The sequence below is a fragment of the Neofelis nebulosa genome, chromosome 2 (assembly GCF_028018385.1).
Source record: "Neofelis nebulosa isolate mNeoNeb1 chromosome 2, mNeoNeb1.pri, whole genome shotgun sequence".
Classification (NCBI taxonomy): domain Eukaryota; kingdom Metazoa; phylum Chordata; class Mammalia; order Carnivora; family Felidae; genus Neofelis; species Neofelis nebulosa.
The window spans coordinates 57,755,191-57,781,433 of NC_080783.1; the positions used below are offsets into that span (position 1 = coordinate 57,755,191).

The 26,243-nt window shown below is 38.0% G+C and overlaps 1 protein-coding gene across 4 annotated transcripts in view; it reads left to right on the top strand.

Moving 5' to 3' along the window:
- Positions 1 to 1,286: 1,286 nt before the first annotated feature.
- Positions 1,287 to 26,243, top strand: part of LNPK (lunapark, ER junction formation factor) — a 77,663-nt gene continuing 52,706 nt past the window's right edge. The window contains exons 1-6 of one of the 4 annotated variants that reach the window (XM_058713379.1): positions 1,742 to 1,887; positions 8,254 to 8,346; position 9,497; positions 9,920 to 9,961; positions 11,493 to 11,680; positions 24,307 to 24,365. In XM_058713379.1, the coding sequence (XP_058569362.1) occupies positions 1,757 to 1,887; positions 8,254 to 8,346; position 9,497; positions 9,920 to 9,961; positions 11,493 to 11,680; positions 24,307 to 24,365 (514 nt within the window). In that variant the 5' untranslated portion in view covers positions 1,742 to 1,756. Of the gene's footprint in view, positions 1,551 to 1,741; positions 1,888 to 8,253; positions 8,347 to 9,496; positions 9,498 to 9,919; positions 9,962 to 11,492; positions 11,681 to 24,306; positions 24,366 to 26,243 lie in introns of those variants that run through there. The other 3 variants (XM_058713365.1, XM_058713373.1, XM_058713357.1) reach the window with 3 other exon arrangements.

A 26,243-nucleotide genomic window follows, 5' to 3' on the forward strand; every position in this document is an offset into this window, starting at 1 on the left:
GCTGTAAGTTAGGACAAGCGATTCCACAGTGAATTATCTGGTAGCTTCCAGTATAAGATTTTATTCTTACCAACTAGATCCTATGTTCAGTTTGTCACTTTACATTATTTGTTTGCATTGTCAAAGTTTAAATATAGCACATTCAAACAATTAGTCTTTAAAAATCATGGAAACATTATTTTAATATAATTTATTGTCAAATTGGCTTCCTTACAACACCCACTGCTCATCCCAACAAGTGCCCTCCTCAATGCCCATCACCCATTTTCCCCTCTCCCCCATCCCACCTCAGTTTGTTCTCAGTATTTAAGAGTCTCTTGTGGTTTGCCTCCCTCTCTCTGTAACAGTATTTCCCCCCCTCCCCCCATGGTCTTTTGTTAAGTTTCTGAAGATCCACATGAGTGAAAACATATGGTATCTTTCTCTGCCTGACTTATTTCACTTAGCATAATACCCTCCAGTTCCATCCATGTTGCTGCAAAAGGCAGGATTTCATTCTTTCTCATTGCCAAGTAGTATTCCATTGTACATGTAAACCACATCTTTATCCATTCATCAGTTGATGGGCATTTAGGCTCTTTCCATAATTTGGCTATTGTTGAAAGAGCTGCTATAAATATTAGGGTACAAGTGTCCCTATGCATCAGCACTCCTGTATCCCTTGGGCAAATTCCTAGCAGTGCTATTGCTGGGTCATAGGGTAGTTCTATTTTTAATTTTTTGAGGAACGTCTACACTGTTTTCCAGAGCGGCTGCACCGGTTTGCATTCCCACCACCAGTGAAAGAGGGTTCCCCTTTGGAAACATTGTTTTCAAAAGCCTATGTAACTAAAAAAAAAAAATAATAATAAAAAAATAAAAAAATCCCACGAAAAATGTTTGCACAAAGGGTTAAAATATGTCACGGAGGTAAAACACTGACCAAGGCTTTGGCTTGCTTTTCTACCCTTCTCCATCGTTATCTTGTGTGGTTCAAGTATCTTTCCTTATTGGGACTTGTCATTTCCAGTTGACTAGCAAATTGCTCTTTAGCCAGTGTTTCAAATCTGAGGTGAATGCAGCCTGGGTGGTGTATTCGTGGGCCCACGTATCACGACCTGTGAAGGGAGTATCCTGGAGGTAAGAGTTTTGAAATAGAAAACTCAGCTTCTGCCATACATGGGTTTGAAATCAACATCATGTGCCATTTGAAGCTCACCACACACGGGTGAGGTAAGCGTCCTGTCATCAAATGACCCTTTTTGACGTCCATGGGTGATAAGAGCCTCAAGCACTCCTGGAGTCTAGGCTGAATTTTCTCCACTGGCTTGGGAACTGGCCTCTTCTCAGCACTCGCACTGCTGCCGGCTGGAGGACAGCTGATCTGGGACTCCTCAAGGCGGAGTCCTTTCCAGACACAGCCGCCTCCACCCTCAACCGCACTCGTCTCTCTCGCGGCCGGTCTAGGACCACCAGGACCAATTTCGGGGTTCTCCTTCTCCAGTGAGACTCGGCAGAACAGGCTTCAAGAGAATCGGGGGCAGAGGACGAGTAAGAAGTAACCGCTATTGGTAAGACTCATAATAAATGGCAGTATACCCCTGAGACACGACGAGGAGCACCCTGCTTAGCCGCGGAAGCCACAGGGACAGGAGGCCTCCAGCCAACGGCCGGACTGGCCCGCCCCAACTGTCCGCTCGGGTCACAGTCACGTGACCGGGGAGCGGCGCGCGCCGGCCGCGGCGCCGATTGGCCGGCGGCGGAAGCGCGGGGTTTGATGGGAAGGAGTTGGCCGGGCCCATCGCTCTGTCAGTGGCGGCTGCTGCCTGCTCGGGAGGCAGGCTGCGCGGTGGCCGCCGAAGCTGGCAGACGTGGACACAAGCGCCGGGCTTTGCCCGCTTCTTGCAGGTAGAACGCTTAAAATGAAGGCAACTGGGGGTGGGGGGCTCGGCAAAGGGGAAGCGCGCCGAGCTTTTCCCTGGGAGATACGCTCCTGGTTCCCCCGCTTGCGTCTCCCAGGCGCCCCCGCCTCATGCCAAGTGGCCTAAGAGCTCTGCGGCGGCGGCTAGTCAAACTCCCGCCGGGCTGCGCGCTAACCAACATCGCCTCCTGCTCCTCTTGATTTCCCAGCCAAGTGGCAGGGCTGACTCCGGAGTGCTAGAGACCCCTTCCCCCCACCTATCCCCGCGAAGGGGAGGTGGTTTCCCCGCCTTGTTCTCAGATTCCGGTGTGGGTGTCTGGGTTGAGCTGAGCATCGGCTCTTTGGCCCGCCTATGTCGAGACGAAGGGTCCGAAGGTTCTACCCTAAGCTAAGCTGTCGCCTTGAGTGTTCTCTGTCTCTCTTTTTTTTCTCTGAGTTGTGCGGAGGCGCCACGAATTGGACAGATTGGGAGGGACCGAAAACTGTCAGTGTCATGCTGCTCGGCCCAGCCATGTGGGCGTGGATTGTGTGCTGCTTAGAGAAGCCTCTCTACAACCGTTGTCCTTATGTGAGGGACGGTGGGCGGTGTAAGGCTGGAGGGCAGGGAGAGGTTGCGTAGGTGTCTTGGGCGCAGCGGGAGGAGAAGAGCAAATCTAAACTACATCCATAGTTTATTTCTTGGGGGTGCCTGGGTTGGGCGGAGCCTGCGACTCTTGATCTCGAGGTTATGGGTTTGGGCCCCGCATTGAGTGTGGGAATTACTTAAAAATAAACTATTTAAAGAAAATAGTTTAATTTTTTTAATAGTGGGTATGGGTATTGAGAGCTGTGATTGGTGAACTCAGTTTTGCTGATGGTGCCCTCACGGTAATAAAACTGGTGACTCATTGAATTTTCCATGTTCTGCTTTTTTCCCAGTTGGCTTCTGGTTTGTGTCAATTGTTTTCTCCTTTCTCTCTGGCTTGGGTGTCACCGTTGACAGAAATGACCCTGTTCACAGCAGTGTGTGTGCATCTGAGTGAGCTTGGCTTCAGGCATATGTTCAAACTGGCAGGGAATGCTAATCTCTTGTTCTCAGCAGCCCCCATAGTTCCATTTTAGGAGGAAGTTGATTTTGAACACGTTTTTAAAAACAAGAATGGTGCCTTTAAAATTAGAATTTTAAGTTTCTCTGTCATCTACTAAGATCAGTCCAACACTGTTAATCAAGTTACATGGTGATTATATATTAACTTGAGAGAGAATGTAAGAAAAGAAGTCCTATGACTGTCAAACAGGTATGATTTAATATTAGAAACCTTTCCATATTAAACATAGTCACTTCTTGGAAGTTAGTTCAGAATGAACATCAACTTACCATGAACACCAGAATTAATCTACGTGTAGTAAAGTTACTTTTAGAGGTGTACCTCTTTTCAGTAATTTTATTTTTGAGCAATAAATGTGGTGGTTCGGTATATTTCAGAATTGCCTTTAGCTAGGATATTTGAAAGTTAGAGTTCTAGAACAAATCACTCTTAAGCTTAAACTGAATAGTACAAATAGAGGTACTGTTGATGGTGACGGAATAGTTTCCACTTAGGTTTGGAAGTCGATAAATATAAAAGTTAACTTGCTTTGCTGTTAAAGGCCTGCAAGATTATTTTAATGGAAGAACCTGCAGGATATGTTGTTTTATTTTTTTAATGTTAAAGTAAATGGGAGCAAAACATTTTCAGTTAAAATACAAACTGTAACTTATTTTTCCCATTTTAAAATGATGAAAACAGATACTTTATGAGTTTAGAAAGAAAGGTGTTTGTATGAGGAGTATTGCTTTCTGATAATAGTAATAACAGTGGCTACAGTTTATTATGTGCACACTAGTTGGACACTGTGTCAGGTGATACATCATTTCACTTAATTCATACAATAATTCTGTAAAGTGCAGATATCTTCACCACTCTACAGATGTGGAAACTGAGGTTTAGAGAGTTTAATTTACCTAAGATCACATTGCTAGTATGTGGTTGAGCCATATTTGGAATCCAGATCTTTTTTACTCCTTTATTTTTTTCATTTTATTTAAAATTTTTTTTTGAAATGTTTATTTATTTTTAGGAGAGAGAATGCCAGTGGGGAGAGGCAGAGAGAGGGGGACATAGGATCTCAAGAAGGCTCGACGCTGACAGCAGCAAGCCCAATGTGGGACTCCAACTTACAAACTAAGAGATCATGGCCTGAGCCAAAGTTGGTCACTCAATCAACTGAACCACCCAGGCACCCTTCCATTATTTAAAATAATTAATTAATTAATTGTTTTTGGGGGGAGGGGGAGAGGAGCAGAGAGAGAGAGAGAGAGAGAGGGAGAGGGAGAGAGAGAATCCTAAGCAGGCCCCATGTTCAGCGCAGAGCCCTAGCAGGGGTCGATTCTGTGACCCTGGGATCATGATCTGAGCTGAAATTATGAGTTGGATGCTCAATTTACTGAGCCACGCCCCTACTCCATTATTTTAATATGAGTTGAAGTAAGCTGAGAATTTAAGAATGACATGACCCAGGATTTTAAATTCTGACACCCAAACCTGAGTGTGAATATCAGTTAACATTGAACATTCAAAACATTGAAATAATATGGTGGGCATAATTACTTACTGGAAAACACATTAGATGCACCCAGCTCTTAAGGTCATGTCAGGTTCCACTGTGATATCAGAGTGGAAAGAGACCGTACACATTTATGGAAGAGTTCTTGGGGACAAGCCACTTGAGATTGAGCCATCTGTCCACTCAAGGGCAAACATTGATTTATGCTTCTGAAAGAAATGGTAGTTATTTGCTTCCCATGTATTTTCCATTTGTTGGAAGAGATGGATTAGGAAATAGCAATGACCACAGCAGTAAAAACAATTTATATCGAGGAATTATTTATGTGTTAGACACTGCTGTAAATGCTTTAGAATGCATTGTGTCATTCAAGCCGTTCAACATTAAAATTTTTTTTTAATGTTTATTTTTGAGAGAGAGAGCACGTGTGTGCACGCACAAGTTGGGGAGGGGCAGAGAGAGAGGGGGAGACACAGAATTCGAAGCAGGCTCCATGTTCTGAGCTGTCAGCACAGAGCCGGATGTGGTGCTTGAACCCACAAACTGTGAGATTATGACCTGAGCTGAGCCAAAGTTGGTCGCTTAACCGGCTGAGCCACCCAGGTGCCCCAAGCCTTTCAACATTTAAAGAGGGTCCTTAACTATCCCTCTTTTGCAGATGAAGATACTGAGTAACTGAGACATTAAATAGCTTATTTGCCCAAGGTTTCATAGTAAGTAATGGGCTACAGGAATTGGAGTATGGCAAGGAGGGAAAAAGAGTTGGAAAACAGAAGAGTTATGAAATGAAAGCTATAAAGAGTTGATTTACTTAATTTTGTTATGCTTTCATATCTGATGGAAAGTACTACCATTAGTTGTGTATTATAGCAAATCAGCTTCTTTTTTTATTTTAATTTTTTTATGTTTTTATTTTATTTTTGAGAGGGAGACAGAGTGTGAGCAGGGGGAGGGGCAGAGAGAGAGACAGAATCTGAAGCAGGATCCAGCCTCTGAGCTGTCAGCACAGAGCCTGATGCAGGGCTTGAACTCACAGACTATGAGATTATGTGAGCTGAGCTGAAGTCCGACGCTTAACCAACTGAGCCACCAAGGTGCCCCATGGTAAATCAGCTTCTTAAACCAATACTGGAATTTGATAGGAAAATTGCTGGAACAATGAGGGTTGACTCATTCTTTGATTATGACCCTGAAAGCATGGATATGACATTTAATGACTATTTACCATAATGTTGTTTTCGAGGACAAATTCTAAAGCAGAATACTCTGCTTCAGAAATCTCATAGTTTATTTCATTAACACCATAACAGTTCTCCAAGCAAAAAATTGATATTAATTGCAACATTGTGCATATATTTCATATTATGCTTACTTAAGAAGTGATATTCAGTAAAAAAGTAAAAGCAGTGCTTGCAGACTTCTAGTATCCGTTCTGCCCCTAACTAGAGCTAGCTGCCAAAACGATTTGGCAAATCATTTAGCTTCTCTTCCATGCAGATTTAAACATTCAGATTTAATCAGACGTGGGCTACATGATCCACTGTACCAACACTGTCTCTTGTGTTTATAACTTACTTTCCACTTCAGTAGCTCTGTTTACCAGCTATTTGAGAATGTCAGAGGTGCTTTCATATATTTTATGTATAAATATTCCAATCTAATTTATATAAAGCAGACTTTATTTCTGATTTTGTGTTACTGGGAATAACTAGTTTCTTCATAAAAAGCCAAAACTAAAATGCTGTGTCTGGCTCTGCTACTTAGTATTTTGGGGACCAAATTACTTTACTTCCCTAGCCTCAGTTTCCAACATTTGTAAAATGGGATGATAGTAGTATCTAAATAATAAAAGTCATGTAAGGCATTTGTTTTAGGGTTTCCTAGAGAAATAGCAGTACTTACCAAATATTTAACTGGTATCTTTATTGTTGTCATTACTTTTTTTTTTTCAATGTTATTTTAAAGAATTATTTATTTTTAAGTAAACCCTACCCCCAACATGGGGCTCAAACTCATGACCCCAAGATCAGGAGTCCCATGCTCTACCAACTGAGCCAGCAGACACCCCTGTGATTACTTTTAAGTATTAAAAATCCTGACTTGTGATGGCTACAAACTTAACTTGGAGGCATATAATTGTTAGAAACCAAAACGTGTAGACCGGTTGTGTGCAAAACACTGTGCTTGACAGCATACAATTAATTCCCGAATAGTAGAGAATTACTATATACTTTGAAAATACCAAGTTAAGTGGCTCATGTAAATCCACCCCCACCCAGTCACCTTTCTTAGTATTTTTAGCATCTTCAGAAGGTTTTGAGATCTATTTAATGTTTTAACTGAGAAATTTATACTTTTATTCATTAAAGTTCCAGGATTTCCTAAAACTGCACTTTAGAAATTTGAATACTTAGTTAATATTGAAGGATTAATAATATTTAGGTTGCAACTTAAATGTGGCGGGTAACATTCATTATATTTATAAACACCAGAAAATTTCAGGACAGATTATTGGTATATCTGGTACTAGAAATCGCTTTGTAAGTGAAAGTATTTCATAATTAGGCTCTTTGTTACTTCTCTACCCAAGAAAGTCCAAGATGGGTATGCCTTATGCTAATTCCAGTCTACAAATAGTGTCACAGAGTGAATGTATTTACTTGGTACTGGTATTATTTTGTGATTACATTAATGGTTTTAAAAAATGTAAGAATTATGGCCTAACTTTTTTTGTGTGTGGAAATGAAGTAGTTTTATACATTGGCAGTATATAACTACACCTGGTAAAAGTGTGTAAATTTGAAAGTATATTTTTACTCTTTCAACTTAAAAGAGTAAAAACTTGTATAATTATTGACTGGTAAATTGATTTAGAACCTAAGATTGCTGATAACATTTTTATCCATATGGTAATATTATAATACATTTGAGAATACTAGAAAAATGACTGAAATAAGGACATTAGATACACACTAACTGACATGAAGGTCAACTGACTTGAGGGACTTAGACCCAGTTTCAGAGAGAAATGTTTATTTGGGTGTTGGAACAGTAGTAAACAGACCAGAAGTCTGAAGATAGAGTGGTTTTGAATCATGTGTCTTCTGAGCTATTGGGAAAATTGCTGAATGTCTTTTCACTTAATTTTCTTATCTGTAAAATGGTAGTAAGGAAGGCTATCCTGTGAAAAGTGGTGGTATAGTAAGTCTAGTTTACAGAAAATAAAATTAAAGCTCCAGAAGCAATAAATGATTTGCTCAAGGTCACAGGTAGTTTTGTAATCCTTATTTTCTTATTCAAAATCCAGTTGGCTTTCTGTTATTACTTGTAAAATAATGTTATGCTAAACATTGTAAAATGCTAATTCCAAATAACTAGTTTAGTTGGTAGATAGCTGAATGATAGAGATATTGTATTTAAGCGTGTGGAATGAAAGTAGTTTAATAAAACTTTTCTTACAACATTAGGGGATCTACTGTAAACAACAGCAAATTGCAAAGTAGTATGAATATACGCTGCTAAAATGTCTTGCCATTTAAAAGCCTTTTCAGCTTATTTTTACTTTTAAATATGTCCTGATTTGGAAGAAGGGATTTCTTGAAGGGTAGACTCTATCCCAAGGCTCTCTAAATTAAAATTCCACATAAGTGGAGTTCAGAGAAATTAGTATTGTATGTTATTTTTTGGCAGTATTGCAACATTTATATTTTATAGTGGGTATGCTGTGTGTTTAACCTAAAAATTTTAAATACTTGCTTTTTTTCTAGCTGTGAATTCCTTTGGACAATTGATGATATTTATCATTGTGCCCAGTTTCTAAAAATAAAAGATGGGTGGATTATTTTCTCGGTGGAAGGTAAGTTATTTTTCTTTATGGCCAGTTCTTAGTCTAATGTAAAGTGTCACATAAACCTATTTGTAAAAGTCTCCTTTGTAGTATAGACTTGAGTAAAGCTTGATATTATCCCTAATTCTATTTAATTTTCTTCCTTTTCTTATGAATTAGAAGAATTATAATTCTTATGAATTATATTTGGACTTTAATAGTTCTGCTTGCCATGTAGGTATGTAATGCCTCTGTTTAAAATAATTGTTTCACTTTGACTTATGAATTATTTTTGTTTCTTCATTCATGTGAAAATAGCTGTCTTTTCTAGCTTTTTTCCCTTATATTGCCTACATTTCAATCTTATTTGAAAAATAGTTGAAACTATTATTATTGTTGAAATGGTTGAAATTATAGTTGTATGCTATACAATACCTGATTTTACAGGCTATCTCTTTTTGCTTAAAGCTTGTCATAAATATTTGCTGAAGTTATACTAGATACACTTTTAGGAATTAGAGGCTTAAAACAAAATTTGAAATGTAGTTTGATTTTATTGGTTAAGGCTTTAGAGGAAGTATCTCCAATTTAGTACTATAAAATATAAAATATATTAATATATGCTCTTTTCTAATATGAGAGGAGATAATGTAATCTCAGACAAACTACTTTGCTTATTTTTAATTCCTTTTTAGTATAATAATGGAGCCTAGAAATGCTTGGTATACTAGTTTTTGGACTGTTACTGAAACTGCTTTGTTTTGGTATTCCATGGACTCCTTGCTCTTTCCTTTAAAACTCTATTACAGTTCTGCTTGAGGATCAAATTTGCCTATTTTTTCTTTGTCTTTGTTAGGTTGAATCATACGAAATTACCAATATTCAACAGTTTTGACTTACATAAAAAGCAATTTCATATGGTTCAACCTAATGTTAACAACTCTTATGGGAACTGCAATGAATTGATATTCATTATCCTCTTATATTATTGAGTACATAATTGGTAAATGGTTTCACAAGTGTTGTATGAGACATTTTGGCTGGTTTTTATTCGGGGTGTATAAAAAATATTTTTAACAAACAAGCTCTGCTATAATGAAGTATTCTTAGGTGCCTTTTTAAAATCTAATCTTCAGAAACGTAGGAATTCAGAATGAAGGTAGCCTATTGATTTTGACTTCCAGAGTCCTAAATGAACTTTTAGCAATAGTAAATCAGACCATCTTTAATCTTGAATTTTTTAATGTAGGAGTTCTTTTGAATAATCATGTCTAAGAAAATTTTTCTTGGAGGAGAATTTCTTTTTCTCTATAAAAGTATGTTCTGGGATTAAGAATGGTAAAAAATGAACTATCAGAGTTGAAAGTACTCAGGCTAAAAAGTAAAGTAGGAAAATGCTTGTTTCTTTAATCTTACGTAGTTCTCTTTATAATTATAATTTTTATTTAAATCTAAATGTTATTTATAAATAAATAGGAGTATACATTGTCTAACAATATTTGAAAAAGCTTAATTTTGAATTAAAATGTGCTTTTATGATTTTATAAATCAAAATGTATCTAAGTTTGCAATAACAAGTTTCAATGTCTCATCTGTTTTTATAACAGACAAAACCGTCAACTGTAGAAGTTCTGGAAAATATAGATAAGGTATGTTTTTTAGCTCTGGGGTGTTTTAATTCATTTTAGGTATTACATAAATATTATTATAGTATATGTGTAGTATTTTGGAGACTGGATCTGCTTTGGGAATTAGAGATAATATAGAGTAAGCCTGAGGACTTTAATGTTACATTATTTCAAAAAAATTCAGAGTGAATCAGTGACTTAAGAAGCCTGTGTCAATAGAACCTGTTAGAATGGAATTAGATGCATAGCATGGCATAAATCAATGTTACAGATAGGATAAAGTAGATTATAAGGTGGTCTGCAACAATTTTTATCAGTACACAAACTTCACAGCTTTTTTTACTTTCTATTATCAAAAATGGTTATTCCTTAGGAATATTAAGAGTGATGAATAGATTGAAAGAATCTAGTATGGGTCACTGTTTTAATTTTTATTCCTTTTTTTTTTTTTTTTTTAATTTCATTTATTTATTTTAAGAGAGACAGAGACAGCCCAGGTGGGCAAAGGGCAGAGAGAGAGGGAGACAGAGAATCCCAAGCAGGCTCCACACTGTCATCACAGAGCCTGACATGGAGCTTGAACTCACGAAACTGTGAGATCATGACTTGAGCCGAAACCAAGAGTTGGATGCTTAACCAGCTGAGCCACCCAGGCACCCCAGTTTTTATTCATTCTTTCTTTTTTTTTATTATTTTTTTTTTATTTTTAAAAAAAAATTTTTTTTTTTCAACGTTTTTTATTTTTATTTTTTTTTTATTTTTGGGACAGAGAGAGACAGAGCATGAACGGGGGAGGGGCAGAGAGAGAGGGAGACACAGAATCGGAAACAGGCTCCAGGCTCCGAGCCATCAGCCCAGAGCCTGACGCGGGGCTCGAACTCACGGACCGGACCGCGAGATCGTGACCTGGCTGAAGTCGGACGCTTAACCGACTGCGCCACCCAGGCGCCCCTATTCATTCTTTCTTTATATAGCCAGATTTTTTTAGACCTTATAAAAGGGAATTATTACTTGTTTAGTTTAATAAATACTATTTATTGATGTCAATTTCATGCTTGATCTTTGCTAATTTGGTAGGTTAAAAACAGTATCTTAATTTTGCATTTAAGAGTAACTTGTCGGGGCGCCTGGGTGGCGCAGTCGGTTAAGCGTCCGACTTCAGCCAGGTCACGATCTCGCGGTCCGTGAGTTCGAGCCCCGCGTCAGGCTCTGGGCTGATGGCTCGGAGCCTGGAGCCTGTTTCCGATTCTGTGTCTCCCTCTCTCTCTGCCCCTGCCCCGTTCATGCTTTGTCTCTCTCTGTCCCAAAAAAAAAAAAAAAAAAAAAAAAAAAGAGTAACTTGTCAGAATAGGCATTTCATGTTTTTAGCCTCATTTAAAATTTTCTTTTTCATATGTTCTATTTAAAAATATTAAGGTCTTATATTTCATTGACTTTTAAGAATTATTTCTTTATAACCTCTCTAAAATGTTAAAATTTTTTGTTAACATTTTGATTTCTTTATGAAATTTGAGATTCGCTTCAATAATATAGAATAATTCTCTCTTAACAGGAAATTCAAGCATTGGAAGAATTTAGGGAAAAAAATCAGAGATTACAAAAATTATGGGTTGGAAGATTAATTCTCTACTCTTCAATTCTCTATCTGTTTACATGTTTAATTGTATACTTGTGGTATCTTCCTGATGAATTTACAGCAAGACTTGCCATGACACTTCCATTTTTTGCTTTCCCATTGATGTAAGTAAATTGTTCTTTTAGTTGACTTTTCCTCTTTTTGACCAGATGGCTTAAATATATTAAGTCTCTCTTTAGTATGAAATAATAATGTCTCAGTTTGAGTAAATTTGTTTGTTTGTTTTTCATTTTGAAAAGTATTTCTTTAAAAAAGTAAACCAACTGTTTTAAACTTTAATTTACAGTTCTGCATATCTGAGGAATCTAACTCAGTGACATTAGTAATAATGACTCTAGGTGGGAATCTTTTGTGATTCTCTAATAGATGATCATGCTTCCCTAGGGTAATAGGGCATAGAGTGGGCATCTCAGATTGTGGGTAGTGGTAAGTGAGGGAGGGTTTGTAAAATAAAAAGAACAACTGACCCAGTAATTCCGAATATATTCCATTCATCCTGTCTCTCTTCCCCTGTCTTAGTCACTGCTATAAAGCAATTGACCCTTATTATAGAAATATTTTATAATATAGGCCTTTACTGAAAGTGTGTAATGATTGACTTTTGAGGCAATTGAATAAAAAATTGGTACCAATTCTTGGTATTTATGGGTACCAATTTTGTAGGTACTAGATTATAATGGTGTATGGTATACAAAAATACAAAATCTTTGACTATAGGTTTTAGACTGCATATATCAATTAGTAAGTATGATGAATATCCTAAAGAGAAGTGTCACATGCTATGGAAACACTTAACAGAGACCCTAACCCAGTCTGGGATGGAGGTGGGGGTCAGGGAAGAGCCTTTGTATTCATTTTCTATTGTTGCCACCAATTTAGCAGCTTAGAGCAACACCCATCTATTGTATCACAGTTTGTGTAGATCCAGGTGGCTTGACTGGGTTCTCTGCTTAGAGTCTTGCAGGCCTAAATCAAAGTAATCAATCAGCTGGACCGGGATCTTATTTGGAGTCTCTGTGGGGAGAATCTTCAAGGTTTAGTCAGGTTGTTTGCTGACTTGTGCTGTATCTCTCTGACTTCCAATTCTGCCCTCAACTCAGAGAAAGCTTTGTCTTTAAGGGTTTAACTGATTATATTAGACCCACCAGGATAATCCAGGATAATCTCCCTTGCTTAAAATCTGAGTAATACTTAATTATATTTGCAAAGTCCCTTCACAGCAGTACCTAGATTACTGTTTGATTGTATAACTGGAGGATGGAAATCTTGGGGAGGGAGAGAGATAGTTTTAGAACTCTGCTTACCATAGCCTCCCTGAAAAGTGATCTTTGAGTTTGAGATGCAAAGAATGATTATGTGTATTAAGGGTGGTGTGACAGGGGAGTGGATAGTCTGTTAGGGAGAAGGAACAGCATATATAAAGACCCTGAGGTGGATAGACCGTGGAAGGTTTAAAGAATTGAAAGAAGGCCAAAGACTGGATTATAGGGAAAGTCTGGATAGTTAGGCAAGGGATATTTCTTAAGGGCTTCATAGTCCATGATAATGACTTCAGGACTTAATCTAGGAGTGATAGGAAGTCATTGAAGATTTTTAAGAAGGGGTATGGATAAGGGAAGATCTTTATAGGAAGAGAGAACAGAAAATACAAAGGCTGTGTAATGGAAGAGAGCATGACTTATTTGAGGGTCTGTGATGGAGAGAGTGACAGGAAGTATGCTTGCAGAATCAGATAGGTTCTGGATCATGGGAGGGTCCTGGTGCTAGGAGTTTGAATTTCATTTTGGGTGAAATGGGAAGCTTGTAAAGGTTTTAGTGGAAGAATGGCATGATGAGATTTAAGTTAAGAGGCTCACGTGTGCTGCCTGTGGAGATTGAGTAGAGGAGGACAAGGATAGAAACAGATCAGCTAGGGTGCTGTTATAGGAGTTTAATCTAAAAATCCATCTGGATTGGGACATCCCAGTGGCAGTGGAGATGAGTAGATGACTTAGCAGTGTTTCAGAAGTAAAACTGAGACAACTTGATGGGAGGAAATGGAAGGTAATGGAAAAGGAGGAGTCGGTGATATTTAAGTTTTTTGGTGGGTGTAGGATCTCTTTCTTTGGGACTGCTGTAGTAAAAAAAATTTTGTTTAGTCTGTAGTGCAGGACATAATTTCAAATTGGAACTCCGGGAGATCATAAAATTTTAGCTTTTATATGTAGATAAAAGAATAAAAAATTGAGTGCATGCATATTATGAAATAACATCTCTGCCATTTTCTTTATTTTCTTTCTCTTTTGAAATCTTTTGGAATGCTTCTTATCCCAGGTATAGTAGTGGATTTTATAATGCTGAGCCCCCTTCCCTCGTTCCTTTCTAGTTTTTCACTAAAAGAGGGGAGAAAAGAAATTTAGAAAGGGAATAGATGTGATGTTTACTTGATTGAAACATCTTTAAAAAACTTAAAAAAACTCACTTGAGGGCCACCTGGGTGGCTTAGTCTGTTGAGTGTCTGACTCTTGATGTCTCATGGTTGGTGAGTTCTTGCCCTGAATGGGGCTCTGTACTGATATTGTGGAGCCTGATTGGGATTCTCTTTCCCTCCCTCCCTCTTTCTCTCTCTTTCTCTCTCTCTCTGTCTCTGTCTCTCCCTCTCCCTCCCTCCCTCCCTCCCTCCCTCTCTCTCTCCCTCCCCCGCCCCTTGCATATGTGCACAGGCTCTCTCTCTCTCTCAAAAATATATAAATAAACTTAACCCCCCCAAACCCACTTCACTTGACATCCATTATTATATAAAAATAGATTTTTTTTTTTTAATTATGAAAGATTTGTATCTAGTTGCAAAAGAATGACAGGGAACTTTACTGTGCTAATTCTAATGGCTGTTCACAAATTGTGATCTACTGGATCTGCTACTATGCTGCAGAAGACTTTTTTTTTTTTTTGGCAAATAAATCATATACTAATTGTTCATAAAAGTAGAAAAACTTAATTTCTTTAAAAATGTTTATTTCTGGGGCGCCTGGGTGGCGCAGTCGGTTAAGCGTCCGACTTCAGCCAGGTCACGATCTCGCGGTCCGTGAGTTCGAGCCCCGCGTCGGGCTCTGGGCTGATGGCTCGGAGCCTGGAGCCTGTTTCCGATTCTGTGTCTCCCTCTCTCTCTGCCCCTCCCCCGTTCATGCTCTGTCTCTCTCTGTCCCAAAAATAAATAAAAAATGTTGAAAAAAAAAAAAATTTTAAAATGTTTATTTCTTCAGTTTGATCTTTCTACTCTTTTGAGTATGAGGCTTTATTGTCCTTACTGTGTCCTTCTGCCTGTTCTGCATCACCTGCATCTAGTATTTCTTGGTTTGTTAAGCTTCAGAGCCATTTCTCACTTTGTCTCATTCACATTTGTGACCTGGTTCTCAACTGCTGCAGCTTCTGTTTCACTGAGCTCTTCACTTTTGGAAGCATAGACCAGTTATCAAACAAAGAATAGAATTGTCCTTCTGATTGATGGCAATCAAAAAAGCATGAAATAAAATACAACAACGTGAAAGTGGATGCTGTGGTATAAAGAAAGAAGACTTACCACAGGACATTTTCTTTCATGTGAGCTATTGCCTGAGCTTATTCCTGGACCGTTTTCCTTTGCAAACAAAAGTTTTGAGGTCTGGACCAGGGTTTACTTAAAGAAATGGAGGCAGAATTAGTAATAAAATGTATTGTTTTACTTATCAGAGTCTACACTGATTATAAAGCTTAGCAATCTACCTGATATTACAGAAAGTGACTCACTTCTGCGTTCCAAATTTCCCAAATGCTTTTACTGGACAGAGCAGTCATGGATTCAGGAATGAGCATATATTGCATAATCATAACTACCTTTAAGTTATCTTTTATGATAGAATGTCAATACTCTGTATAAGATGCTTTGATGTTTTATTATATCTTCTTTTCAGGATGTAATAAGGAGGAGCTTGGGATGATTCCCAACCTATTATTTTTCTACCTTCCAGATTCAATACTATATTTATATCCCTAATCTTTTCAACTATTACTGAAACAAATTATAATCTAAATGCTGAATTTGTTTCATTGGAATCATTATGGCTATCGTCCAATATGAGGGAAGGTTTAGATTGCAGTTTAAATTTTATATTTCTTGCTTATGCTGGCAGATATGCATTACCTTGGGAATTGGTTCATTTTCTAAGAGTGAACAGCCATTAAACTTTGTCTCTATCCTTAACTAACTCTACAGGCAGTCTTAGACTTTTACTCTTAGATACCTTATTCTTCCAGATTATAACTTTCTAGAAATTTCATTCTCTATAAGATCATTTCAGAGACTTATTAGCATAAAACTTGACCTTTCCAGAGGATTTAGCCATATTTTCTTCCTCCCTCCCTCCCCCCTCCCTCCCTCTTTCTTTTCTTTTCCTTTCTTCTTTCTTTCTTTCTTCTTTCTTTCTTTCTTTCTTTCTTTCTTTCTTTCTTTCTTTCTTTCTTTCTTTTCTTGGAGAGTGTGCACCTGCATGAGTTGGGAAGTGGGGGGGGGGAGGGTGGGGGAGAGAGAAAGAATTTCAAGCAGGCTCTTCTGCTCAACATGGAGCCCAACGTAGAGCTTGATCCCACAACCCTGGGATCATGACCTGAGCTGAAATCAAGAGTTGGACACTCAAGGGAAAAAAAAAAAAGTTGGATGCCCAATTGACTGAGCCACCCAGGAGCCGCAGCTATATTTTCCTTCTGTGTTTGTTTGTTTGTTTGTTTTTAATTCCTCTTAAAATGGAGCTATGGGAGGAAAAAGTTAAGCAAAGGACCTGAAGAAGGTGGTCTTGTACCTATTTTTTATGTTTTTTTTTTCCTACTTAAATCTAAAGTCATTTGAGGATAGGACTTTGATCTTATACAGTTTTTAACACCTTCTTCTCACTCCCCCTCCTCTCTCACCCCCTCCTCCCAACTCTGATAAAAGATACTTCCTCAATCCAGCAGGAGGGTTGGCAAGCATAATTTGTAGCCTTAAAAAATTTTTTTTTAACGTTTATTCATTTTTGAGAGAGAGAGAGAGAGACAGTGTGAGTGGGGGAGGGGCAGAGAGAGAGAGAAGGAGACACAGAATCCAAAGCAGGCTCTAGGCTCTGAGCTGTCAGCACAGAGCCAGATGTGGGGCTCCAACTCATGAACCCTGAGATCATGACGTGAGCTGAAGTTGTCCCAACTGAGCCACCCTGGTGCTCCGTAATTTGTAGCCTTTTGAGGAAAGTAACATTTCTTTCATGGTGATCTTATGAGAATACAAAGTATCTCTATACTTTGGCATCAACTATAGTTGGCTCTTAAAGAAGGTTTCTGTGAACATCTGTTGATATTTACTCAAGGATAATCTTTACTAGGAGGTTTTGGTAGGTAAGAAATCATTTTGCAAGCATCCCTTTTGCAATTGATAGATATTTGAATATTGATAGTTATTCACTTGGTAGATTTTTGCATTTAAAGAATTATGTACAGAGACATAATTAAGAGATCTTACTCTTTAATGGGAAGATTTAATATTATGAGATCAGTTCTCCCTAAATTAATCTAAAAATGTGTGATCACATTAAAAATACCAACAGTACTTTATTTTTTTATTTTTATTTTTTTCAATATATGAAATTTATTGTCAAATTGGTTTCCATACAACACCCAGTGCTCATCCCAAAAGGTGCCCTCCTCAATCCCCATCACCCACCCTCCCCCCCCCCCCCCCATCAACCCTCAGTTTGTTCTCAGTTTTTAAGAGTCTCTTATGCTTTGGCTCTCTCCCACTCTAACCTCTTTTTTTTTTTTTTTCCTTCACCTCCCCCATGGGTTTCTGTTAAGTTTCTCAGGATCCACATAAGAGTGAAACCATATGATATCTGTCTTTCTCTGTATGGCTTATTTCACTTAGCATCACACTCTCCAGTTCCATCCACGTTGCTACAAAGGGCCATATTTCGTTCTTTCTCATTGCCATGTAGTACTCCATTGTGTATATAAACCACAATTTCTTTATCCATTCATCAGTTGATGGACATTTAGGCTCTTTCCATAATTTGGCTATTGTTGAGAGTGCTGCTATAAACATTGGGGTACAAGTGCCCCCATGCATCAGTACTCCTGTATCCCTTGGGTAAATTCCTAGCAGTGCTATTGCTGGGTCATAGGGTAGGTCTATTTTTAATCTTCTGAGGAATCTCCACACTGTTTTCCAGAGCGGCTGCACCAGTTTGCATTCCCCCCAACAGTGCAAGAGGGTTCCCGTTTCTCCACATCCTCGCCAGCATCTATAGTCTCCTGATTTGTTCATTTTGGCCACTCTGACTGGCGTGAGGTGATATCTGAGTGTGGTTTTGATTTGTATTTCCCTGATAAGGAGCGACGTTGAGCATCTTTTCATGTGCCTGTTGGCCATCTGGATGTCTTCTTTAGAGAAGTGTCTATTCATGCTTTCTGCCCATTTCTTCACTGGGTTATTTGTTTTTTGGGTGTGGAGTTTGGTGAGCTCTTTATAGATTTTGGATACTAGCCCTTTGTCTGATATGTCATTTGCAAATATCTTTTCCCATTACATTGGTTGCCTTTTAGTTTTGACCAACAGTACTTTAAAGATCTTGGCACACTCATTCCATACTTTTGAATGGAAAAATAAACACACAGAATAGTCCTGATAATTCTAAAAAAGGAGAGGAATGAGAAGCAGAGGTCTACCAGGCATCAGATGTATTATAAAACTTCATTGATTAAAAGTTTGCTATAGTGTATAAATAAATAGTATATACATTAATTAAAAGTTTTTACTTATTTTTAAAGTTTTTTTTTTTATTATGTATTTATTTTTATTTTAGAGAGAGAACACTAGCAGGGGAGAGGGGCAGAGTGAGAGAGAGAGAGAAAGTGTGCAAGCAGGTCCCATGCATCCTTTACCCAGACTTCCCCAGTGGTAACATCTTGTATGAGTACAGTAAAATATCACAACCAGGAAACTGACATTGATTCAATTCACAGAGCCTATCAGATTTTGCCCATTTTACATGCACTCTTTTGTGTGTGTTTTACATTTCTATGTAGTTTTATCATGTGTAGCTTCATGTCCCTGCCCCACAATTCAGATCCAGAACGGTTCTAAAACCACAAAGCTGGGAGCACTTGGCTGGCTCATTTGGTGGAGCATGTGGCTGTTGATCTCAGGGTTGTGAGTTCGAGCCCCATGTTGGGTGTAGAGATTACTTAAATAAATAAATTGAAAAAAAAAAAACAAAACAAGACCATGAGGCTCCTTTTTGCTACCCCTTTGTAGTCATACCAACTCTCCTCTACCTGCCTCCTTAATCCTTGCCACCCACTAATCTGTTTCATATCTCTATAATTTTGTTATGTCAAGAATTATAAAATGAGATCATGTAGCATATAACCTTTTGAAACTGGCCTTTTTCTTTTTTATCTAGTATATTCTTGAGATCCATTCAAGATGTTAAGTGTATCAATGGTTTCTTTTTTATTGTTGAGTTGTATTCCATGGTAATGACATACCACGGTTTATCCATACACTTGTTGAGGGACATTTGGGTAGCTTCCAGTTTTTGGCTATTACAAATAAAGCTTCTATGAACATTTGTATATAGGCATTAGAACATAAGTTTTCATTTCTTTGGGGTATATGTCCAAGAGTGTAATTTCTGGGGCATATGGTAAATACATGTTTAGTTTTATAAGAAACTGATAAATATTTTTTCAGAGGAGATGTGCCATTTTACATTTCCACTGGTTGCATATAAATGATCTAGTTTCGGGTGATAGGCATTGAGGAGGGAACTTGTTGGGATGAGCACTAGGTGTTGTATGTAAGCCAATTGGACAATAAATTATATTAAAAAATGATCTAGTTTCTCTGCATCTTTGCCAGCATTTCGTATTTCACTATTTTCTATTCTGATCATTCTGATGGGTACGTAGTGATATTTCACTGTGGTTTTAATTCACATTTCACCAATGGTTAATGATGTCAAACTTCTTTTCATGTGTTTACTTGCCATTTATATCTCCTTTTCTGTGAAATATCTGTTCATGTCTTCTATTTTTCTGATTGGATTATTAGTCTTTTTGCTGTTGAGTTCTGAGAATTCTTTAATTTTTTTTAATGTTTATTCATTTTTGAGTAACAGAGAGAGAGAGAGAGAGAGAGAATGAGCAAGCATGTGCATGGGGGAGGGGCATAGAAAGAAAAGGAGACACAGGAGCCAAAGCAGGCCCCAGGCTCTGAGCTGTCAGCACAGAGCTGGATGCGGGGCTCGAACCGGGCTCATGAACCGCGAGATCTTGACCTGAGTTGAAGTCCGACGCCTAACTGACTGAGCCACCCAGGCACCCCGAGAATTCTTTATATATTGTAGATATAAGTTATTTGTTGGGCATATGGTTTGCAAATATTTTTTCCCAGTCTGTAGTTTGTCTTTTTGTTCTCTTAATAGGGTTTTTGCAGAGTAAAATTTATTAATTTTTCTTTTTATGCGTTGTGCTTTTGTTATCAAGAACCCTTCCCTGGCTATAGATTCTGAAGATTTTCTTATTTATTTTTTTTTTCTGTTTTTTTCCTTCTAACATTTCACATTTAAGTTCATAAGTCATTTTGGGTTAATTTTTTTTTTTAATTTTTTTTTTTAATGTTTATTTATTTTTGAGACAGAGAGAGACAGAGCATGAATGAGGGAGGGTCAGAGATAGAGGGAGACACAGAATCTGAAGCAGGTTCCAGTCTCTGAGCTGTCAGCACAGAGCCCAACGCGGAGCTCGAACTCACAGACTGTGAGATCATGACCTGAGCCAAAGTCGGCCACTTAACCGACTGAGCCACCCAGGCGCCCCTGGGTTAATTTTTATATGAGGTGTGAGGTTCATGTTGAGATTCTTTTCTTCTTTCTTTCATTTTGCACATGGGTGCTCAGTTGCTCTAGCCCCTTTTTGTTGGAAAGGAATTGCATCATATTTAACACTATGAAATGATCTTTTTCTGGTTTAAGCCTTTTCTGGGGGGGGGGGGAGTCTTGAATTCAACCTTGTGGGGTATTAAGATACAACTCTTGTATTGTTGGTATTTGCCTAGTATACTTTTGCTCTTTGTTTTATTATCTTCAGCTTTCAAAAACTCTTAATTTTAGGTTTTAATGTTATGGAGTTGGGTTTTGTTTTTATGCTCCAGTCTGAAGAGGAAAGATGTTGGCCTAGGTTTTGAAACATAACTTTGTATTTTGCTTTTGTGGTTTTTTTTAACTTAAAAATAAATTTCTAACTATGTGGTATGTTTATTTTTGCCCAGTTATTTGTAGAAGGTTGTATGAGTATGGGGGCATGTCCTCCTACATTCCAGGCTATCTAGAATTTTCCTTACGATCCAGGATTTAATGTGCTAATTTGCTCAGCTTTTATTTTTCCCAGCCAATAGGGTTAGGCAACTGTATATTTTTTCCTAATAACAAAACTTCTTTTCTCCCCTGCTGCCATAGAAACAAAGTTCTTTGTAAACAGGGCACTTCTAATTTTTTTTTTTTTTAACATGTATTCATTTTTGAGAGACACAGTGTGAACAGTGGAGGGACAGAGAGAGAGGAAGACACAGAATCTGAAGCAGGCTCCAGGCTCTGAGCTGTCAGCACAGAGCCCAACACAGGGCTCGAACTGACAGACTGAGAGGTCATGATCTGAGCCAAAATCAAGAATCAGAGGCTTAACTGACTGCCTCTGTAAACAGGGCATTTCTGAATGATTTCTCTTTAAGCTCTCTGCCTTCTCTGTTTCTCTGCTGGAGCCAGATGGAGGAGTTTCTGCCTATGTAGCATGTGTTTCTTACTCCTTTCTTTCTTTCTTTTTTGGAGACAGTGTGTAAGTGGGGAGGGGCAGAGAGAGAGGGGGAGAGAGAATCCCAACTGAGCCACCCAGGCGCTTCTATCTTATTCTTGTTATAAACATGGGGTTTAGGCTTTTCCACTTTGAGAAGTTTGTCTCGCTCCCTCTTTGTGAGATAAGCAGTTTTCCTTCTCAGCTTGCACTCTTAATCTTCATGATCTCCATGGCTTTTGGGAGTTGGATTTAGTTATATCTTAATTTTACCAGAACAAGAATTTGTGTGTTTTCTTTAAAATTTTTTAAATGTTTATTTATTTTTGAAGGAAAGAGAGACAGTGAACAGGGGAAAGGCAGAGAGAGAGGGAGACTCAGAATCCAAAATGGGTTCCAGGCTCTGAGCTGTCAGCACAGAGCCGGACATGGGGCTCGAACCCACAAACCGCGAGATCATGACCTGAGATAAAGTCGGACACTTAACCGACTGAGCCACCCAGGCGCCCCAAGAATTTGTGTTTTATTCTCCTTGTTGTTTGGAGTATTTCTAAGGAGAGAAGAGGGAAAGGGAAATTATGCCACTATTCTCTAAGTAGGAGTCAGTAGTAATAAATCTTTAGTATCATCACAAAATATGTTGCTTTGTTTTCATAAGCTGTATCTAATTATTAGGAGAGCAAAAACCTTTATTTTATAGATTTTTGAAGTACCTTATTGTTTTTCCTAAATTTCATTTTAAAAATACAAAAGAATTTCATTTAATTTAGCCTTAAAGGTAAACTATGTGTTCTACCTTTTTAAGTCTTGAAGGAAATGTATTGTTTGATAGTTCATTTTCTCCAGCAATAGTTCTGATAAAAACCAAAAGGAGAATCTATTGTCCACAAAGGGGGATTACTGAGTTTTATTTTGAGGTAAAGAAATACATTTCAATTCTTACAGTTTTTACACTTTGAAAATTATGTACGCTTTTTCAAAATACCCATTTAAGAAAATTTACTGATTTCTTACAGAATTCTGTCACTATCTCTGCAATTCCTTGTCCTGTGTTCTGTTTTCCTATCCTTTTTTTTTTCCTATATCATCTCTTTGCTGGCACTGTTTCAGTGGGTTTGTAATGGAGAAATAGTATGAGAGTTTTCTGTTGTAGGATCCTTGAAGATTGTGAAAAGTACGTTTAACTTCTCCTCTTCCTTCCCTTCCCGTCCCTTCCCTTCCCTTCCCTTCCCTTCCCTTCCCTTCCCTTCCCTTCCCTTCTCCTTTCCCTTCCCTTCCCTTCCCTTCCCTTCCCTTCCCTTCCCTTCCCTTCCCTTCCCTTCCCTTCTCCTTTCCCTTCTCCTTTCCCTTCTCCTCTCCCTTCATTTTTATGATATAGACAGCTACCCAAGTACGAAAAAGAAAGACACCGAGCATTGTCAATAATGTCTTTTTTTGTATTTACGTAGTTGTCTGTATCATAAAAATGAACCAGCACAATATAAAAAGCATGTATTGGTTATCTATTGTAGTGATAAATTTTCTTAGAACTTAGTAGCCTAAAACTACAAATGTTTATTATCTCTCACAGTTCCTGAGGGGTAGGGATGTGGGAGCAGATTACTTGGGTGGTTCTAGCTCGGGGTCTTTATTCATGTATAAATTGCAGTTAAGCTGTTGGCTGGAGCTGCAGTTACCTCAAGGCTTAACTAAGGCTGGAAAATTTACTTCTAAGCTCAACGCACGTAGTTGTTGGCAGGCCTCCTCTCTTTGCTGGCTATTTGCCACAGACCTCTATTTTTTGCCACATGGGCCTTTCCGTAGAGTTCCCTGAATTTCCTCATATCATACCAGCTGGCTTCTCTTAGAGCAAGTAATCCAAGAGAGAGAAAGATGGGGAGTGGAAGAGGAGGCCTAACGTGGAAGCTGCAGTCCTTTATAACGTAATCTTGAAGTGACATACTGTCACTTCCACCATATTCTATTAGTTACACAGAACAACACCGGTAAGAAAGGACTACATAAAGGTGTGGCTACGAGGAGACAGGGTTCACTGGTGACTTACCTTGCAGGCGAACTCCCAGGAATAGCAATGATCTATTTCAGAGTGAAGAGGTCACGTAAATCCAGATACAATGTATTTTTTTTTTTATGAAATTGTGAATAATGTTTATATGCTTATTCTGCCATGTTCTATGGAGAAAGAGGTATTTTGCTATATTTACATTGAATTTAAGAGATGATCTTAGCAAGTTTGTGATTAGTATCATCCTTTGATTCCCTTTTAATATCATCTGAGGTCTTATTCTAATGTAAGTCCTAAAGAATTCTCCTCATAAAATCTTTGAAAGGAGGTGTCTAGCCAGGTTTACTTCTCAAATATTTATTTGAAGGTAAGTTTTCTTTTTCTTTCAGATAGCTTATTTTGTTTAGTAGAGAAGATCCTTCCAATGTGAAATAATAGAGGAGGAGTAACAACTTATATTTGTACAGTGTGCTGGAGTTGTAAAACGTGCTTTTCCCTCAGTACCTGGGAGTGGACAAATTTTAGGTGTTGATGCTTACTTAAGAAGAAGAAATCTATAATTTGTTTTCTTTTGGGGACTTCATAAGCCTCTTTGAGAATGATGAACACAGTGGTCTCTCCAGAGGGATGCACTTATGCACACAAAGGTAATTTCACAATTTTGGGGCATCCTCAGAAGGTGCATGGATTTTAGATTGAGAACTCCTTCTTTGAAAGCAGAGGTAGACCTTTGATGGTCTCTGAAAGAAAGGAGTACTTTCTGATTTTCAAAATAGAAAGGGAAGCAATATACTGAACTCTAATTGGAAATGTGTATTTCTTTTCATCTTATAAGGATTTTAATTTACTTATCCTAATGATGGTTTTTCTTTCTGAATTTTGCTTCCTCCGTAGCATCTGGAGCATAAGAACAGTACTTATTTTCTTCTTTTCCAAGAGAACAGAAAGAAATAGTAAGTTTAATTTCTATATTTTTATAAATACATTACAAAAAAACTCTATCTTCTAGTGCATTGGTTTCTAATTGAATGGCAGGTTGTGAAATGTATATTGAAATGACAGTGTGGTAAATATTGAAGAGTTGTTTACTATCAAGCATTTTGTATGATCAATGTTGTTCTGTTTTTTTCATTTGTGTTATTTTTGTCTTCATTTAGAATATTTTTTACGCAAATAATTTCTTTCTTTAAATAAAGAGAAATTATTACTTGTTAATTTTTATACAAAACTTTTGTTGCATCATTCTCTTTAAAAATTTTTTTTTATTATTATTATGTTTACGTATTTTGGGAGAGAGAGAGAGAGACAGAGTGTGAGTGGGGGAGGGACAGAGAGAGAGGGAGACACAGAATCCAAAGCAAGGCTCCAGGCTCTGAGCTGTCAGCACAGAGCCCGACGCGGGGCTCCAACCTATGAGTGTGAGATCATGACCAGATTCGAAGTTGGACACTCAACCGACTGAGCCACCCAGGCGCCCCTGCACCATTCTCTTTAACCTCACAGCTCCTAGGCTTTTGTTTTTATGGAAACATGGAGCTTATGGTAATATCTCCTTCTGTAATCTGTCTGTGTACAGATTTTAAAGATTTTCCGGTCTTAAAAATATGAGTTATAAACAAAGATAGGCAAATTTTGTTACAAATGAACTTTATATGTGACTTCTTTTTTCTTGTTTTAACTTTTAATTTTGGGAAATTTCATATGCATAATCACCTATACAAAAGTAGGGTGAATAATAAGTTCTCATATACCTGTCACACAACGTTAACAATCACCAATTGATGGTCAGTCTTGTGTCATTTTTACCTCCACCCACTTTTCTACCTACTGTATTATTTTGAAGTAGATCCCAGTTATATCTATCCATAATAGGCTTTAAAAATACATTATGTAATATTATTATCATTCAGGAACATATTATATCTAAAAAATTTTTAATATCATAAAATATTAAATATGTTTTGTTTGACTCAAGATCCAAAGAAGATTCATACAGATATATGGCCCTCCTCACTTATGACTTCTCTTCAGCCCAGTTTAGGTTCTCTGGTCTAGTCTAGTGACCCTTCCTTACAGATACCCTTGACTCCTTTGTCCCTCTTTCCCATCCTACTTGTCCGGCAAAAACTGCACCTTGTTTAAATACAATAATATGCTTAATCTATGACTGGCAAAAACTTCTATATGCTTAATCTATCCCTGCATCAGAAAAGCTAAATTTATTTAAATATGTATTCAGTACTGCTACACAGTCCTATTTTATAGTTCCCTAGAAAATTCACTTTTTTCTCTTTGAGAGCATTTTTTGAGATTGTATTTCTCTTCAAATCACTAATACCTGCCTCTCTGCAAAAAACCAAAAATCAAATCAAAATAAAGCCAACCAATAACCAACCAGATAAAAATTCAAAATCTACAAACAAACAAAATCCCACACAATCCACCTGGTCACTCTCACGTGATAGTCTCACTTTATGGAGAAAATAGATGTAAACAGAGGAGAGCTGCCTCTACTACCAAATGTATCAAGTTGGCTTCATCTGTTTCTCCTTCAGTTATGTTGTCATCCTTCAGTGGTAGTCTGGAAGACTGAGTGTGATCCCATTTATGGTTAAGCCCTCCGTTTATGTTTTGGGTTCTAGATACTCTGGCCATCTCGAGAACTTTGCGCTTGCCCTTGTCTCTTCTTGCAGTTATCCTCTTCTGCATTGTCTGTTGCTGTTGGATTGTCTCTATTGGTGTATCATCCTGCCTCCATACGGTCAGCTGGAGGGGAAAACCCTATCCTGACCCCATACTCCCTTTAATCTACTATGCATTGCTCTCTCTCC